This window comes from Apteryx rowi, unplaced genomic scaffold (genome assembly GCF_003343035.1).
Source record: "Apteryx rowi isolate R43461 unplaced genomic scaffold, aptRow1 scaffold_207, whole genome shotgun sequence".
In the NCBI taxonomy this organism is placed as follows: domain Eukaryota; kingdom Metazoa; phylum Chordata; class Aves; order Apterygiformes; family Apterygidae; genus Apteryx; species Apteryx rowi.
Window position 1 is genome coordinate 992,077 of NW_020448386.1, and position 20,575 is coordinate 1,012,651.

General features: G+C 37.2%; 1 protein-coding gene across 1 annotated transcript in view; it reads left to right on the forward strand.

Moving 5' to 3' along the window:
• Positions 1-20,575, forward strand: part of TMC1 (transmembrane channel like 1) — a 57,231-nt gene that overhangs the window by 16,456 nt on the left and 20,200 nt on the right. Inside the window, exons 6-10 of the mRNA XM_026064034.1 lie at positions 602-683; positions 9,091-9,197; positions 10,430-10,528; positions 14,888-15,030; positions 18,469-18,613. Coding sequence (XP_025919819.1) covers positions 602-683; positions 9,091-9,197; positions 10,430-10,528; positions 14,888-15,030; positions 18,469-18,613 — 576 coding nt within the window. The remainder of the gene's footprint in view (positions 1-601; positions 684-9,090; positions 9,198-10,429; positions 10,529-14,887; positions 15,031-18,468; positions 18,614-20,575) is intronic.

Sequence of the window (20,575 nt, forward strand, 5' to 3'; positions counted from 1 at the left end):
CTCAAAAATGAATGATATGAAAGGAAGGGATTATTTAATCATTCTTCTTGTGGAAGAAATAGGGGCTTCAAATGAAGCCAGTAGGAGCCACATTCAAAACCAACAAAAAGACATGGTTCTTCACGAACTAGCACTTTTGCTGCAATGCTATTTGCCAGAGGACACTGTGGATGTTTAAGGGGTTACATTGGCTCAAGTGGTAACAGGGAAAGTTTATGGCAGGAAAATCCATCAAAGGGTTTTGAAATATGTAATAACCCCATCTGGCTTAGGAGCTGAGAGCTGGTCTGAGAGGGAACTAAGATGGAAGTATTACATACAGTTATCCTCTTCAGGTACCACTTTTGACTGTTGTTAGATAAGGGATAGATAGAGCTCTGGCCTGAGCCAGCCTCATCGCTTTTCCAATTTCAAAGAAGAAATAGTTAAAACACATTTTTTTCTAGACAGTTCTCAGTCAGAGCTAGCAGTATTGCTTGCTGCAGTAGAAAACATCAGTTACAGGTAACTCCTTCCATCTCCCCTGAGAATCTAAGACAGTGACCAGGGGTGGGCATGCACATGCTGATATGATTGTGTTTTTTCTCTGTGATCCTTTCAGAAATGGATGAAATTTCAAAGAGATTTTGAGAATTTTAAGACAGCCTGTATACCCTGGGAAATGAAAATTAAGGAGATCGAAAGTAAGTACTTATAGAAGGTAATAAAGAATAGTACCTAGCATCATAGCCCTGATGTATGTGGGAATTTTAAATATCTTTTTTATATTTGAGAAACACCTGTCCATATCAAGTGTAAAGTATAAAAAGTTATGAATATTTCTTCTTTCATTAATATTTATTGAGTTTGATATTATAGCTATTTGAAAATATATTTGAGACTGTGTTAGTCACCTTACACATAATAATCCCTAGTACACAGATCACAGATCAGAAGCCAGTACTGAAATTAAATCTGGAAAACTGCTATTGGAATTCAGCTATTTTCTACCTTCATTTTACTTTGTCTTATATAATTATTTCTGTGACTTTTTTCATCATTTTGAGCCTTATATAAGAGAATCTTTAGGCATTACTTCTCTCATTTCCAACAACACTATACAACAGAGAGGAAAAAATCATGATCTTGGACATTAGGCATAAATGTAAACAAAACTTTGTAGTTAGTACTACAGCAATGTTTGAGAGCATTTCTTTGACACAAGTCAGCTTTATGTTCCACTTCCAGTAACAGATTTAATCTCCAGCCCTTTCTTTAAAGGAAACTTGGCTTGACTTCATGGGCACTTTAGGAAAGCTCTGCTACTGATGAGCTTCAGCTGAGAGTGCAGTAGAAAGTGACTTGGTCCCTTTGGATGTGAGTTGCATCAAAATGCAATGACTAGAACAACAGAAGCACAAGAAAATAATACACTGTGAATTTTGTGGAGTTTTGGACTGCAAAAGAGCCCTTGAGGAGAATTTATATAAAGCCTTCAAACATATGGTCTACAGAATGCTGAACAGATTATCTACTTGTTTAGGGTGGAGTTTAGAAGAAGCTGCTGCATATATGTAAATAAAATCAAACCCAGCAGCAAGATGCACATGGTCTCTTACTGGTCGGGACATGCAATAGGCACCTTGAGGATTTATGAGTGATGTTTCTGTTAGTTTCTGTAAACGAGTAGTCCTGGCACAAGCTGTTCTGCTAGTAATAACTTTTAACAGCCACATTTCTCTCCTGGTAAAATATGAGTTATTTTTCTAGTCCTGTGTCTTTATCTATTTATTTTCTCTCTTGCAATGAGCAACATTTTTGCTGTCACCTGGAAGCTCCCAGATCACAGTAAGATATTACCTTTTAGTAAGCTGATGAAGTAAGACTGTGAACTCTGCTCTTCTGTTATAACTTGTTCCATAAGCTCAGCTCACTGCTTAGGTGAGTTGCAATTGCTTTTGCTTGCAGAAATAATCCTGTGCTTTGAATATTAGTAATTTAAGAAGTGCAATTAGACTACAATTTGGTCCAAAACTCTAAAGTCTGGAACAAGTTTTGATTTCAAACAAACAGCTCCGAAATAATGCTGAGGAAAATAGTTTTAAGTCATAACATGTTTGACTTGGTTAATCTAAGCAGTAGTTCTCACCATGTACCTCATACGCAATACTAAGCTCAAGGTCCTCTTGACTGGAAGAGTCTTCCAAGTCCTGGAAAAAGAAAAGTGGTTTAGATATTAAAAAAAGAAGCAAGACAGATTGAAATGGAAGAAAGAGAATAGAAGATAATAGGATCCGTTGAGGCACAGAGACCAGACAATTGCTGCTTCAACATTTTATAGAAACCTAAGTGTGATTTGAGTTTATACGTAGATAGAACATGTACCATATCACTCATTCTCTTTCAAGTCAGTAATAGGCCAGGAGTTACCCTGTATTTTTTGGCATTTAACAAAGCGCATTGTCTGAGTAAAGGATTACACTGCCTTCTCAAAAATTCAGGTTAGCAGAGTCAGTATGAGATCATTTGTAAAACCATTTTCATATCAAGCTCTGATCAAAATCTCCAGATTTGAGCAGAGATCAAATATAGACCGTGTTGGAGAAGCTTCAAGCATCAAGCTGGTATGTGTGAACTCCAGGAAGTGTCCTTAACAACTGCTGTCTTTAGAGGTGCAGCTGTGTTAAAAGAAGCCACAGAAGCAGCTCTGCAAGGGGAGGTGTGTTTCCAGAGGCTACGGACTGAGCCAGGACCAGGATGCTTGGACTCATCTTTGACTCCTAGGTCACTGCGCCAACCATTTCTTCTTTTGGAGCTCAGTGGAGCCACTTGTACAATGACAGGGACACTACTGACTTAAGCACCTGACATCAGACAAGGAATAGGATATGTGTGATGCTGTTTATAAAGAATCTGGTAGTAAAATATCTTTGGTTGCTTAAAATTCCCTTTACACAAGAGGTGCTAAATATGGCATATTGAACAATTTAGAGAATCTTCTTGGTGGTGCCGGCAGCACTTGTAACCACTCTGTGATCTGTAGTCTACCCAAAAGACTCAAGAAAGGTTGAAGAAAATGATTGGACACCAGGATCATTATTTAAAAGACAGATATTGTGGTTAGACAGAATTATGTTTGTGGTGAGTGCTTAGTCATGCTAGTTCCCACAAACTGTAGTCTCATGTGGCAAAATAGGGCAATGTAAAGGCACTTGGAGCACTGGCTACACCACAGCTCATTTCAGGAGGAGATAGAACAGTGAAACAAGCAGTAAATATCAAATTGTGACAGGTAAAGTAGGCTGTTTGGACCACTCCTGGAAATCCATTTGTGAGAGGGAGCAGGAATGAGGCAGAACATCTGCATTACCTGATGGCTAGTAATGCTATGTGTGGAGATAGAAGAGAATAATAAATTCTGATGATTCATGTTTTTCTTAATTCTTCTGATTCTATAGCTTTTAATTCCTTTGATTCCATAGCTTTTGTACTACGTACTAAGAATAGGCAAAGACTTCTCAAGAAAGTTGGGCAAGATTTTCAGAAGGAAAACAAAAATGTCTTTAGTTAGGAAAATGTGATTTTATTTAGTGATAACTGAAAATATAAAATATATTTTCTCAGGCCTTTTCCGAGTTATTTAAAGTCCTCAGCCAATTGAGGACTTTAATTTTCTTGATCTTCCTGGATTATTTAAAATTAAGAAAACTTGATATCGAAGAAAAAGTTCCATTTAAATCTACTGTCTTTTAGTTAAATATGAGATGTCCCAAAGATCTGTGAAACATAGCCAGTCTGAAACAAAAGCTGGAAAATCACTAATATATATATAACGAATGCTCAGTCTGTACAGGTTATACAAAAAAAATTGAAGAATGATCTATCAGTCTGGAGTTGCACAAGGAGAGTTTGTTTATCTGGTAATATCACTGCTTTTTCTATAATCTCTAAATTATATACAAGAAAAAGCAAAGACTGGCCTTTCTGCCTAGTATGTAATTATTCACTGAATTTCTTTAAAGTGAGACAGAATGAATTCCAGGTGACTGATTGGAGTCTTCAGCTATTTTAAACATCCTGTCAAAGTTTAAAATTAGGTATCATATTGCATATTCAGAAATTTTAAGCAATGGTCCCCAGTGGTCCCTGGTTATTCATGCAACAATAGACTTGGTAGTAAGGACAAACTGGATTTAAAGGAGATTGCAAGTCCTCCTGTAAGAGGAATTGGGAATCTTTTGTTTTCAGAAAGAGTTTTCAATTTTGCAAATGTATGTTACAACAGCCAGCTGCAAACAGACCTGTAGCGTAGTTATCACACAATAAGTCTACCTTTCAAAACACTAGTAAGGTGGGAGACAGCCTCAGCACAGCATACCAATCCTCTGCTCTTTCGACAGCCTGCCAACACATGAACCTAACAAAATTCACTGGCTCMGTTCTCCGCCACAGAGATTGGTCTGTACAACTGCCTTCCATGTTATTGTGCCCCTTGGCATGTTTAAGCTGGTTTGCTTCTTCTGTGATAATTTTGTCCGCTAGGACACATGCATACACACATGGATTTGGTGTACTTCAACAGGCAGATGAACACATTTAGCAAGGAAATGTTYCTAGACAGGATCTGCTCCTTCCAACAGAAGGATCATGGGATTAAAGTTTAATAAGCAACACTTTCAGGCCAAAAAAACCTAGAGGTAAAACTTGTATATAATCCTTAATTATCACTTTTGATGCTGTGCTATGAGCTGTTTTCTTTCAGCATAAAGGCAGCCACTAAGCACTGAAGTGTAGGTACTATCAGGGTATAACAGGCCATGTCAAAAATGCCTGAAAGAGGGAAAAAAATTATGAAACTTCTGTTTGAATCCTACATGATCCCATTAACGGAAAGTGTAAGGTAGAGGTTTGTGAATGGAATAAAAGACTGACACTTATGTGCAACTACTCTATATAGCGAAACTCTCTGTCTGGTTAAATGCGTGTGCAAAAGGATTGTTTATGCTCAGCAAACCCTCACAGCTCTTAGCTTCCACCCAGTTACTTCTCAGCATAAGTCATGTCTGTGCTCTTACATGAGGATGATTTGCATTTTCTCATCTAAAAGCTGAGCTGCTTATAAAAAATCCCAACCAAATATGGCAGTAACTGTTTATAGTAGAAAATGAGGCAAGTAAATGAAATTTTTTATCCACTTAGAGCAGCTAATGTTTATCCTTCAGTCCTTCTAAATATTGTATCTGGACACAGACCAAACATGACTAGTTTCAGTCCAAAAGGAAATCATTTCGCAGCACTAATGATCTCTGCATTATAAATTAATATTAGTGTAGGCATATAATGATACCTACATTTGAAATCTAGAAGATCAACAGAGCAAAGGAGATCAAGTCATTTTTGATAAAATGACACAGATCTGACTGTCACCTTTGTTATGCAGGTCAGAAGTTAACATGTAATAGAAGCTCTTGTTTAGCAACTTGATGCTAACACTCTAGTGTTGTTAGGTGTTGGTCCATTCTCAAAATTAGCCTGGGTTGTAGGGAGGTTGCAAACGATATAATTGAAAGTCCCATATAGTAGCAAAAGATCAGCTGAGTACTTCTGGGGAAGATTCCCTTGACTTAGAAAGATATGCTGTACTGGTAAAACAATGTTAGAAGTTGTAAAAAGATTCCTCTCACACAAGCAAAAGAAGGTAGGTAGCTGTGTCACCCAACCATTGCCAACTAACGTTGGAAGGCCAACAAATTCAAGCCTATTTAAAAAGAAAAAGGTATTGCAGCTATACCACAACAAGGGCTATAGGTTTTTCAGTCCCAATCAATATCTTTAGTGAACAACTACAGATTCATTCCTTTCAGACAAATGTTGCTAAGATAGCTGGAGTACAGGGTTAATTCTAACTGATAACATATSATCAGAAAACTTACAGGAAGAAAATAACACTATAATAAACACACTTTATGAAAACAACAGAATGACCTCACACACTCCGTGTAAACAGAAATAGCTACAGCTTTAGGTAAAAAAGGTCAAGTGAAGAACGTGTTGAACAGTGGCAAATAACACACCTGAGCCTGACAGTGCTACTGAACTGAAAGCTTCCCTGGACCGTTGCTTATATGCTAGAAAGATCAGGGAAGACAGGACTTCACACTAAGCAGCTTTGTAGTTGTTGTGGTCAGAGCTCTCTGTACCTGGAGTTGTGGCCATTCTGCATGGAAACTTCCATGGTGAGGGAGACAAGGTTTATCCTTTTTCTTTTTTGACCACAGATTTGTCTGGATGGGAAGTTATAAACAGACTTCAGGAAGATGCTTTTAATAAACAAGGGGCTTCTTTAAGATGAGTCAGAGTAATCTGCAAAGGAGACCAGCCGATATTGTGTAAATCTAAGAGTCCCTGTCGGCTTTGAAAAAACAAGTCAGGTTCTTATTTCAAGGCTGCTTATAGATACCCAGGAAACACCTTGACCACAGCAAGTCAGATAATTCAACAATTACACCACTGTGCTTTAGACAGGCTRAAAAAAGCTTCTTATAGGAGGAATAAATCTTAATCATTGTTTTGGCACGAGAAGACACACCCTTGTTATAGTTGTTTCATACTATAACCCAAACTGCAAAGTCACATTACCCACACATTTAAACTTTACAAAAGACTTGTCTCTGGTGGGCATATGGACAAGAGACAGGAGGATTGCTAATGTTTAGATCTTTTTCTATACTGTAATCCCTGAAAGAGTTCTCCTTTCTCTGATTATTGTGCAGCAATATCATCTGCTAATAATAAATCAGATAATGAAGAAGTAAAGAGATTAATAAAAAGAATAGAAAAAGTACTACTACATCTAAGCCCTAACAGAAAAATTTTCCTCTTTAGCTCTTCCTACTTTCACAATATTCCCTTCTGTAACGAATGCCCTTTTTATCACAGCCCCCTTCAGCTGGGTCTGACTCTTCCAGGCCACTGCTTTTTTCTTACAGAATAGACATTTAATAATATCTGTGCACCAGAATTTTATGGGAGGTGCACATTGCCGTTTTGGGACAGTGAGTCTCCTCATTCCACAGCTGGCATTTGAACTATGGATCCCAATGTATAGCAAGGCTGTGGATGATGCACCAGCAACCTGGAAAGGATGGCTGATGCCTATTTTAAAATATTAGACTTTCATCCATCCCTTGAACATGTTGCACTTCAAAGTGGATTCAAACATCTGGTGAGACTAGGACTACCATTGTTCACAGTTGGCACAGGCTGTATGTACCATTTTCCACATTTCCTGCTGTCCCCTGTTTGGACCTGCCCATTCTGGAGGAGGGCATCCACAGCTAAATTATCTTCATCCCCATCTGAGCCTTCCTCTTAAAAGARGCTGCTGTTCCTGCCTCTTGGATGAAAAGAAGTTAAGGTCAATATCAGACTGTGCATTGTGATTTGCAATAACTATACTAATACGTGTAATTCCAATGCAGTGTCTTAATACAGATGTTCCAGGTGGATGCATAACAGTGATTTCATCAGGATGGCATTTTTTGTACTGTAACTAGATTCATGAAAGGAAGCTATTTCTGACAGGAGGGAATATTAGGATTAACCCAAAACAAAACACACAGCAGGGAAGGTCCTACGGCATCAAAGGTTGCTTGCTACCAGAAACCTTCCTGACTCCCTGCACTTAATTTGTTTGAGTCCATGGCATCCCAAAGGGCTGTAGGGTTGTAATGGGATAATTGACATAGCACAGCCAGGCTGACTGACTAAGTGTCTCTCGCCTTATGCCTGTGCCCAGATTCCCCAGTAGATAGACAACTGCTAAGATTGTCCTCTTCTTCATGGAGAATTTCAAAATTGTTTTCAATCTGAACTGTGAATCAAGCAGCTTTAGAAATGCTGAAATCCTTGACAAAATGGCTTGTTTCTYCCTTTGCGCAGCTCTGATAAATGCCTCTTAAAAATGGATGTCTGCTAATACTGTGGGGTTATACCAGTTTAAGCATATTAAGTTTTCTACTGATTCTGTTAGTATGATAAGAAGTGCATAGTTAAACCACAGATGGCACCAGCTGTGTTAACAGCATATTACAAAAGAAAAAAATCTGTTACAGGACTTTGCAAAACAGTGTGGATACACCAATCTAAATTCCTATGCACAGAGAGATTCRCCTCTCATTATTGCCATCAGAGTGCATCAGACTCCTTCACTAGACTGTGTGTGTGAGAAAACTTGTGAGAAGGTCAGTTTTTACATGCGAATGACTGGTAATAGAAATGAAATCTGGTATTTTCCTAATTCTAACAGCCAGATGAACAAGACCATCAGCTGTTCTATATTCAGCAGAAGCAGTGCTGCAGCAAGCTGGCATCGAATTCAAACTGCTACTTCTCTTTGGCCTCACTTGCAGAGATATCAGTCAAATCAGGCCCTTGTTGCACTATGATTCCTCTGCAGCCTCCTCCTCCCTGCACAGCGCTGCATCAACGGTGTAGTCCAAGGCTTCCTCTGTGCACTTGGTTGGATGGGATTGCCTCTGCACCTGGGTGCGGGTGGAGTACATCAATAGCAATGTAAAAGAAGGAAAGGGTATACAACACTTTTTTTCTTCTCCGGTGAACAACTCCAGTTACCACACCAGTAACTGGGTTAGACAAGCACTTACAAGTACTTTGCGCCTTTGGAAAGACTGTTCCCATTGGCTAATTTGGTACTTCTTCCCATTAAAACTGGGCTGGTACTTCTTAACATGTCAAAAACACTCCCATGCACATCAGAAAAAAAGGAAAAATGAAAAAAGGGTGATTCTCTTTGAATGCTGCTATTAGAAGATTTTGAATAAGTAAATATGACAGTATTTTACATGACTACAAATAGTGTGTCTAAATAACACTTATGCTTTTTTGTTTCTGTTTTTTATTTTTTGTCAAGTCATTGAATGTTAGTATGCAATCTGGAAAAATGGCATTAAGGTTATAGTAATAAAGAAAATGAAAAGCCTCCCCTGGTTTTATTTATTTTACACAAACTTTGAGCAATTTTACCTTAAAGTAGAGAAGCACAAATGGACTAACCCATCTGCCCTTTTTTCACATCTTGTGTTTTCATAGGTCACTTTGGCTCATCAGTAGCTTCTTATTTCATATTCTTACGCTGGATGTACGGAATAAACATGATTCTCTTTGGACTCACCTTTGGACTTGTAATGGTTCCTGAGGTGAGAATGCTTTAAATTATCATTGAAAATTGTTATATGAATTTCTGTCTTTGCTGTAAGATTTCATAAAACTGGACTATCAACTAATTTTGTAACATCTTTATGCATTAAGAGCTATGAAGTTGTACAAAGGCTGTAAAGGTGTACTTTCTTCATGGACATTTGATTCTAGAGAGGTCTCTTGAAATAGACATGACTTAAAAATATCTGCAGGTAAAATATCTTCCCCAAATGACTTCACGTGGTTTGGGATGGAGCCAGTGTTGTGTTTTTGTATGTGGAGAACCAAGCAGAGGGACTGAGATTAAGCAGCAGCTGAGTATATCTTGACATAATGTACATTATGAAGATATATTCCAGGCTTGTTAGGCAGCACGGGTCCTTTTCAGCAGCTTTAACATGCACATATGGATAAGGCATGAGAGAAGCCCCTTGTATTTTGAGCTGTTTGCTTCACTGTTAAAAATGCTGTAATTCAAGCAAAAATCACTTTTGTGCAATGTAATATTTATCTAGTACCTTTGGGCCGCTAGAGCGTCTTCCTAAAAAGAGGACTTGTATGAAATTAAAAGTGTTGTGCCATCTCCATGATTTCACTGTTTCATATCCTCTTTCCTTATCTCCTAGTGAGCAGATGTGAAAAGATCAGATAAGAGTTTCCAACAGTTTCCTAGTACTGCATTTTAACAGCTCTATCTTCCACTGAAACAAAAACTGAGAAAATGCCAACTATTTCCAGGGTGAGGCCTTGCGAGGGCCCAGTGAGGACATATACTGGGCAAGTGTCTCACCAGCAAGAAGAAGACTTTCAGCATCCTGACTGTCATCATCCAGAACCTAAATCCGTAGCATCTGCCCATACAGTTCTATTAACAAAGCAGCAAAATCGATAATGGGAGAAAAATGAATCCATTGGTCTGTAAGACAAGCTCACTCCTCAGAGGAGTTCAGACCTCTTTGTTGCCTCTGAATGTAAGAGGCACAGCATGACCATCCATTGAAGCTAGCAGAACATCACTTTAAATTAAAAAACCTTACCATTACTGCATACTTTTAACATAGTTCCAATTATTAACGTGAGGAGGAATGGAAAGAAGTGGAGAAGTAGGTCATACTCACTAAACAGTTAAGTTGCACAAAATAAGTCTTCCTAACAATTGTCAGATCTATATTCCTTCCCTTTATTAGTATTTTGCTTTAAAATGTAAATTTCTCTCATTTCTTGGTTCCAGGCTTTGATGGGAAAGCCATATGGCTCTTTACCTAGAAAAACTGTCCCAAGAGCTGAAGAAGCAAGTGCTATGAACTTTGCTACTCTCTGGGATTTTAGTGTAAGTACATATTCTTGCAACACTGCATATTCACAATACTCTTTGCTTATTGTCGACTTTTGCTTCATTATTTAATATTCAGAGATTTTGTATGAAATATTTCAGGAAAAAATAGAAATAGAAATAATTTACCTAATTTTTTCATGATTCTGAAGATAGATGTTTCCTTCAGGTAAAACATATCATACTGAAGTCTAGTGTCCACGTGCACATTTTAGTATTTTTAGCAATAAAAAGATGTACGGGAAAAAGTCTTTAGGCTGGATTCACATCTCTGGTTGCCATCCATTCCTTACAGGTGAAAGTGGCCCTTTGTGTTTATGTGAGTTAAGGTTCCAAATCCAAGGAAGCAGTATGAATTAGAAAAAAGAAGAAAAGTAAAACAAAACAAAACATGCTCTGTRGGTCTTTTTTTTAAAACAAAGAATATTATTTTTAGCTTTTCTCAGTCTTGTGGCATATGCAGCTATTTTAGATGTATTGAGACACATGCTCTAATTCTTTACTGTTGATGTGATGCCCATTCTACCCTGGGGAACTACACCTCCTATACTTCCTTAATGGTACTTTCTTAAGTATGTCATACTACTTTTACTCTGTGAAAACATATTTTTGTCTAATTTTTCACAATGGCATGTCTCTGTAGTTGGTCTCTTTATACAAAGATGATACAATTTTGTATAAAGCCAGCTGACAATAAAATTGGTGTTACAGTATCTTTGTTAGAAGGCTGTTAGAGTTTTTTATGGCCTGCAGTTGCTGTCATCAAAAAGTACTCTTCCTCACATCTAGTTACAATTTTCCTTCAGATAATAGAAGCAGCATCCATTTAGGTGTGTGATTTCTCCCTCAATCTGCTGCACTCTTTCCTTTCTATAAGGAGTACCAAGACTTTCAATGAGCTGTGCATATACATATCTTTCAGCWCTTGAGTTGTTTTAACAGCAGCAGGCAAAGATATGATGTTGGAAGCAGACCCATTTTGGGGACAAATAAACTCAGACACAGGTTCCTCCAGCTTACACCTCAGCCGCTTCAGCTGTCAGCAGAAGGGCTCTTCTAAAAGTATCCTCTCCGTTTGGATTTGCCGCCCATGAGGTCCAACTCCACCGTGCTGGTGGAGGGAACAGCACAGGGTCTACGTCAGCAACTCGGAGGGGGCAGAGGCAGATTTTCCTACCTCTTTTTCTGACAATGTACAGAAAACTCTTATCCCTCCTGAAAAAACATAGAAAGGGTATAGTGGCTATGCCTCCCATTATTATTGCCATTTTTGACTACGGTTAGTGTGTGTAGAGGTCCCTAATCTTGTGACATACAGATCTTGGACAAAAGCCCAGATAAGGTCCCTCTGTTTGTAGCTCAATACTCTTATGTAGAGCCTCAAATGACTCCAGATTTTCGTCCTTTATTTAGCTTTTCTTGGCTCTATTTTCCATCTTCATCTATCAGCAGATGAGGAATCTGGTTGGAAGACTACAGAATGTAGGAGAAAACTGAACTGAATACGCTAATTTTCTCATTTACAGGCAATTCTTTCAGGCTTACTCACTGTAAACCACTGAATTAAAAAAAATATATAACAAGTATAAAGTGGTATGTTTATCTGTCTTTTGACTGTAAATGTATATAAAGTGATCAGACAACTTCTGCTCTATTTGGTCACATAAAATGGTGAGCCCCCTTTGCTTACTAAGGGTAGAAGGGCTCTTGGCCTTTCTAAAGAGCCATCTGAATAACATTTTGCAATGACTATTACATAAAACAACATTGCATTTGGTTCATCAGGAGTTATATTTAAGTGACGGAAAGAATACATTTAGAGATGTGTCTGGGAAATTAGATAATGATGATGACATTTTAAAATGAGAGGTTAAAACAACAGGGAGATATTGGAGAAAAATTAATCATATAGTAACTTAGAGCTTTTGTAAAGACAGTAGAAAGGTGAATAGGTTTATACAGAGAATGAGAAGAAAGTATTGAAAGAAATGGATTGGAGAAAAAAGAGATGAATGAAGACAGATGGTGGAAGGAGAAGGGAATTTTATAATAAATGAGAGAAACAGGGTCTGACAGCTCTGAAGAAGAAAGTCTAGCAAATAACAGCAGCAGTTAACACAGGGAGCAAATCTGATGGCAATAAAAATGTAGAATAGGGCAATGAAAGAGATAAATCCCCTGAAGTGTTCAGATTCAAAAGAACTTTCTTGAGGCATGTCAGATTGACAAACATTCTCCAAAGGCAATGACATCTTTAGTTAAACATAGTAGGAAATATTATTGTTTATCTGATAGCAACTTTTGTATGCTACAAAGTAAGTTATAAGTGACTGAATACATATCACCAAACATCATTTCACATTCTAAAAATACCCACCAATCTTCAAAATGGGGAACAAAAGATGAGCTCAAAATGTTCTTTGCTTTGTTGTCCTTAATATTGCACTCATTTTATTGACATGGCAAAGAGAAGTAGTTTTGGATTCATGCATATTCTACCTGGAATTCAATTTTAACACTGTATATTCTACAGATCAGACAATAGTCCAAATCTAAAGGAATCAGACTCTCAAGGCTCATTATAATAATGTTTTTGACCAATATTATTATTTCACTCTTCTTTTATGTTAGACTGAGGAAGGAGTGAAAATGATCTTCCATGTATGCTTACCTTTACACAGCTAAAAATATTTCAAGTTTCATGGTGAAGTGCTGTAGGCAAAGGCCAGGAAACAACATACTGAATTATGCACAGTAGAGGGATTATCTCTGACTTGACAGAGCACAGTGACTTAAAAGATATTTTAATACTTTGAGGGATCCAAAAGGCTTTCCAGAACTGCACTGGCTGTACAGAAACACAGGCTAACACAGAATTATAAGATGCTGTAATAAACATAAAGATGCAAAAGGCAAGCTATTGCATCTGAGTGTGCCCTGATCAGTGTAGGTGTTCTACTAGTAATTAGTAATAAAATTGTTCTATAATAATATTTCCCTTATCAGAGAAGCAAATACTATTATCTGTTATATCCTTGYACATCTCTAAAAGTTAGTCCGATATTAATGAAAATGAAATATATTTATTATCAAACCAAGACATTTTGAATACTCCTGTTATTTATCATATATTAATAATTTATTTTCACCTTAACRAGAATTGCAGATGAGGTTTTGCAGATAACACCAAGACTTTTTTCAGATATAGTAAGAGCTACAATAAATCATATGCATGTCTTTGATAATATACAAGGATATTAGTCTAATGGCATGACAATCTAAAGGATTTATTTTAAGAAATACTAGCAGCAGAAGAGAAGTGAATGGCTGTTTTAACTCAAGAAATCCTAAGCTCACTGTATTAGTGTCAAAATAATGCTCAATCTATCCACCAATTACATTTTCACTGAACTCTGCATTTGACTTGAATTCATTATGTCCAGCAAGAGCTTTGCCACTGCTGTGCATAACCTGAGCTGTCCTTGTAAAGGTTTCTGAATATGGTGTCCTTCCAAGGTGGTGAATTCTTGCTGTAACCTGAAGATTATCAGTAAGCTTTAACTATTCTGATTACTTTTAGAACCCAGAAATTACCTGTAGTTGACTGTACACCAGTAAATTATTTTGCAAAATCAACAATCTGACCCAAAGAAAAGGTCATTCACATTAAGATTTTTAAAAAAGGGAATAAATTTGAATTTCTGAAAAAGATGATACACTCACATTGCACTTTTTATAGCTTTGGAAGATAGGCTTAAAAAATCCTGTGCATACATAATAATCATTCAATAAAATGCAGCTACCTGTTGAATAATGTATATCACYTGTGAACAGCAAATAACATTTCTTGACAGAGTAGTGTGGGTAGAAAGTGTATGAGAATGTTATACCAAACAGGACATGCAAGGAAATTTTACAAATGTGGAAAATAAATTACTAATCTGACATTTTTGTTGAAATTACTTTCATACTTTCATATTTCTCATACTTTTATGCTTCGTGAAACAAATTTTGTAAAACAAAGTGTTTCTGTCTTTACAACAAAAAGTACGTGGATGAAAAAGTTTTCTTTTCAACAAGAGGTATGTGGATAAAAAAGTTTTGACTCATTAAACTGTAATGCCCAAGAAAAGTTTTAAGGATAAGAGATCTGAAAATAAACATGAAATATTCAAAGTATTTTTAAAAACTTCAAAAGGAGATTTTTTTATATATTTCAAAATTTATTATAGTATGCTTATAACTGCCTCAAATGCATGGAAATGCATGTTTCAGTTCATTGCTATTGATACAATTTCTGTTTATCTGCATATTTTACAGACTGGTGATGTTACTTAATTTTTGTTGACTTTTCAGGGTTTTGCACAATATTCTGTGCTCTTTTATGGCTATTACAATAACCAGAGGACAATTGGATGGCTAAAGTTCAGAATGCCTCTTTCATATTTCCTTGTTGGMGTTGGGACTATTGGCTACAGCTTTATGATTGTCATTCGAACGTAAGTTCTCTTTGGCTCTGGAGTAAAGATGTGTTAAAAAAGAGATAATTCCAGTGTTGAATTACTGAGATTTTTTTTTTTAATGCGTGGAGTATGATAATTTTAAGAACAGGACAAATGCAAGGTCAATAGAACTATATTGCAAGGAAAGGCTAGTTTACGTCAAAGTCTCATGAGATTCCTTAGGCCTATGTATATATTTTTTCTTGCACCAGCAAGCATGTCACAGTCTCACAGAAGTGGGAAAAATCTTTACTGAAATAACATAGCACAACCCTCCTGCAACTTAAATGTGTAAAATGAATACATAAGGTAAGGAACAGAGCTGTTGGCCYGTCTTTTCGTAGTACTCTCCATTGAGCAGAATGTCAGCTTACATCGAGGAAATTCAGTTGTTCTTCCTTTAACAATACCTTATTGGAGTTAAATTCTTTTAAGAAGGAAGACGACAGGAAAGGAAGAAACATATGGCAAATAATTCTGTGTATAACTCACAGGCAGCAGTAAATGATTCTCAGCAAGACTATAGCAGTTAGCTCATATTTGCACAGTGGTGTAGAAGAATTAATGCTATTGGTCATAGTAAAGGCTTAGTGTCCTGTGGCAGACAAAATAATCTCCAACAGTACTTTCCCAAGGAAAACTATATTTAATATAATGTTAATAACATAACATTAAAAACAGTAGGAAGCATATGGGTAAGTGAAACAGGGCTTCAGCAGTACAATTTGTGAGACACTGGCCTTTTCAATCTTGCATTCTGGACTTCAATTTTGTCCTAGGATCAGAAATAAAAAGAATACTTATTCAGTCATACTTTATAGCTAGTTTCACTGTTGGAATAAACTGTGGTAATTCTGCTAATTTCAAAGGAGATATGTCACTACTGAGTATAATCTTTAATATCCTTGATTCAAGTGAGACAACCACCTACCACAATAAATGCAGTTTGGTAGTAAGGTGGCTTTAGAATATGCCTAGGGTGAAAAAATTCAGAACATTGCAGGTTAAGATTCAAGGACACTTGTGAATATAGAGTAGAAAATTGCAGATAATCTGTTTGAACTGTATTGTGCTGAAGCCAGTATTTTTCACTTTCATGAGCATTGGATAAATTCATGTTCCATTTTTCAAATAATTCATGGTTTCCTGCATAGGGTGAGAGGCATTTTGGAAGAAGAATAATTTCTTCAATTACACATGTGTATATCTGGAGAAAGAACAACCTACTTCAGTGAAAAAGTCATTGGTTTAGCTGGCGAGCATCTTTTAAAATATTTCTTCGATAGCCTAGCTGTGAAGGTTAGAATTATCTTAGTCTCAGAGAATTAAATTTCAGCGACTGCCACCCAGACCAGGAAAAAAAGAAAAAAGTCCTTCCAGCAGAGAGTCCCTAAGGCCCAAACAAAGGAAATACCCTTGGGAAAACATACACTGTATGTACTGACTTTCTACCTGGCCGCATGAGTCTAGTGCTGATCTATATTTAGCTAATCTCAAGAGTGGTTGTTACAATCTTCTGCTTGTTGCCATTTCCCCAGAAAGCAGCACAGTTGGCACACAGGCTAAAAGGTGGTGTACTGGGGGTGCTAGCATTGCTCTGCATGTGACTGGGACCTGGGAAAGGGCATAACCCCATGCAAGAGGGAGGAAGAAGTACGAGGAATTTTACTATGTTTGGGGAAAACATTTAGATTTAAGGCCCCTCTCTGCAACCCTACCAGTGCATAATATAAAGTGGAAATATTTCTGGTCTCAAAGTTATCAGTTTGTTTTAATTCCAAGGGAGGGACCTGTGCAACTCCTTCAGGCACCTTGTGTTCTTGGCTCATCATAGAGATGTTTTGAGAAACTGAAATGAAGAAAGTTTTGAAGAAGGTTTTAACTCCTTTCTCTGCTTGCTCCTCAGTAATTGTTAATATAAACACATTAGTTGGAATTAATTCTATTTAACTGAGGGCAACATTTAGATTCCATATTGTTCAGATCAGAAGTTGTGAAATATGATTTTGGAGAGCATTTTCTTGAGTATTTAGGAATAAAAAGGGCATCTTTACATCTAAAAAAGATAGAAGGTATGACTTATGAAACAATTTAAGATGGAGCRGTGTTCTGGAGAATCTGAACACTGAACATGTACCTAATACATCTAGTCTCATCCTAAAAATTACCTAAGTTATACTATTTATATACGCTAACAGCCAGTTATACTGGCATGCTGAATGGCAATAGTAAACACAAATATGCAGTTAAATATCCAAATTCCTGTTGTTGACCAACTTGTAAACGATTGTTTTGGCCTGTTTTTTTCTAGGAAATAGATTTTCTTACCGCTGGATTGTTTGCTATCTTTTAGAAACTCTTGAGAAGGAATTATCTTAGTCTAGAAAGCAGCAGTGGGGCAGATCCTCCCAACACCCTTTCACGATCCTTGTCCCACCGTATTTAGGCCATAACAACAAAAATAGTGGCATGGGTTTATGCCAGCTCAGTATTATTTATTTATTGTTCTCTGACTGTATTTGAGAATATATATTTCACTGTGATGTTAGAAACCTGATGATAGAACATATTGGTTTTAATAACGTAACTCTGCTGCATTAGTCAACTTTAAAAAAGCAGTGGATTTTCCTAAGCAAGAAAGCAATGAAGAACCCAGGGCTAAATGGTTTATACTCTACCAATATATTCCACCTTTGTCCTTAATGAGTTGAATTAAGAGATAAATTATGCAGAAATAGGACAACTGTTATTGCATGAATTATTGTTTTTTATATATATATATATATAAAAAAAATATAATACATGTATGTTTTGTGTGTTTGTATGTGTGTGTGTGTGTGTATGTATAATGCATGTTATTACACCTTGAAATAGAGAATCTAGTAGTCCAGATGAAGTCAAATCACTGAGGAAATAATTCCGTGTTTGTGGATATTGTTATAAATCTTATTTATAAGTGCATAGGAGATGAAAAGCAAGATAGATAGCTGTATTAGGGAATTCTTGGTTTAGTATGACCAGCTTTTGTTCTGGCTAGTTATTTTAGACTTATTTTTTTTCTCTTTGTGAAGTCTTTAATCAAATCTACAGCAGTTCAGGATGTTCTACAGCTTTCTATTTGAGAGATCTTCTTGACATCTTGTTTTCTATTGACTTTCTCATCCAGCAGAGTTCCTCTGCAATGCTGATGAAAGAAGCACACAAAAATGTGTGCAATGATGACATGAATTGTCTAAAAAAATGAAAATCCTTTCTCCATCTTTCTCCATTCTGGTTTCAAACTGAACTTTCTGGATTTAGTATAACATGACTGACAGCAATAATAATGTAGCTCTTTAAGAACAAAGTTAGAATTTTAGGAGCAATTTGAAAATTAAGCTCAGATAGCAAAACTAGTTCTAACAGGGCTTTTTTGTGTCTTTCTGGCTTTTGTAGAATGGCAAGAAATGCAAATGAAGATGGTGGTGGGGATGATACTAGTTTTAATTTCAGCTGGAAAATGTTCACAAGCTGGGACTACCTGATAGGCAATCCTGAGACAGCAGATAATAAGTTTGCTTCCATCACAACAAGCTTTAAGGTAAAATAGAGCTTATTAAGGAGAGGTAAACTGATTTGTCTTTCACAGTGATGCGAACCAGACAGAACTAATGTCAAATATCAAGTGTGTCTGGGATTTAGGTGCTTAAATTTGAACTGGGAAGCTATATACCTTTGTGGGATGGGGTCTTTGTGTCTTGCCGTCACAACTCTTTTGTTTTGGTTGTGGGGGAAGAAGCATCCTTTGTGTCCTCTGTGACTGCAGTATTAGCAAAATGTTTCTACTGTAAAATAATGTTTTCCTTGTCTTCATCTTTGGTGGCTTCCGGTATCTATGATGCTTATATCAGTTTTCTTTTTTAATGCTGGTGACATTTTGCCAAGCTGTCATTATCATCTTCTCTTTCTATTCTGATGAGATATCATTTGATAGCAATATCATTGTCTAAAAAGGGCTATTCATCCTATCAAAAGAATTTGCTTCAGAATTTTGAGTCTATACTTTCACTTCAATGAGAAAAAAAGGTTGCCTTCCTTGCATAAGAGAAAGCTTTATTTTCAGATGAATTATGAAACATAGCTCAGTCTGCAATGCAATACAAGGCATTCTCAGGCTTGTTTTCAGTTTTAGGCTATGATGATTTTCTCAGTAACTCTGTGAGGGATCTGGGACAGGATATGAGGTGCACCACAGTGAAAATGGTGGAGAGAAGGTACATTACTTGTTGAAGGTTGAAGAAAATGCTACTACACCAGAGTCACTGGGACATGCCAAAGCAATTTCTAAAGGAAACTGTAATTTTCAGTATAATAATGTACAGGGAATACTCCAGCAGGGTGTTACGAGGCAATGAGTGAGTGTGACTTGTGGTCACACTGACAACATACGACACGGGGGCTGGAGGACCAAACAGTAGTTGCGTTTTCCAGTTGCCCACCTCACCCTTCTGTTCTGCATTAGTGATGTTAGAGCCGGTATACCACCTCACCCTGCCCACCTTCCCAACTGCAGGCAGAAAACAACAAATTCAGTCAAAGACAGTGGAAAGAAAAGGTCCCAGGAAAACAAATATTGAAGAAATACTGATTGGAAAAACTCGAGGTCTGTGAGCTTTCCCTGCACAGCTATTAGGGTTAGTTGCTGAAAGCTATATGGGGAATAATATAAACTGGTTGAGATAGACTTATTCTTGAGAAATAAACCCACACAGCTTTACCATGATCTTTGCAAACAAGCAAGGAACCAGAGAGAGAAAGTGTGAAGTTTGGGCCTGAGTGAGGCCATGGGAGTTTTGCTCAAGAGCTGCTGCAGTTGCCTTTCATTTATGTAACAAACAAAAGTGGTAAGAAAAGCAGAGACTTACATAATAATAATTACAGTGCAGGAGTTTAGCTTCTCCACTGGGCAACCGATCTCCCTCTCTGAAGTGAGAAGCTGTAATTAAACCCCCTTTTCACAAGGACATCTCAGAGCAAAAGCTCTTTTTGCTGGCCAAGTGGGAGCTAGACATTAAAGTTACACCACAGTCCTGATATTTATCAGTCCTGGCCAAGGGTAAATGTGGGGCAAACATTTTATTCTGCAGTATATAGCTATGCACTTTTTGCCTTGTTTGGGATTCCTGTCTTTATTCCTCCTGAACTGCTTACTCTAAAAATGAAACATTTTGCCATTTCTCACAGATGCACATATTTTTAAGTGTGACAGTTCCTTTTGTGGCAGCTAGTCACACATTTATCCTTCTGGGTCACTCAGCCTTACAGCACCTCACAAGCTGASAGAAAGCGTTGGTTGCTTTTTGGCGCACGAGTGCAGGTGTAACAAGACTCCATGGAGACATGGTCACTGGAGGCAAAACAAACTCTGGGGAGCCAAAACCCCAGGGTCCACCAGGGTCCAAAAGAGATTTTCTGAGACAATATAAGCTGTTCTCCACACATGGTGACCAGGCGTGCATTGGCATCTTCACAATTTATTTAACTGACTTCTAACAGCTAAAGA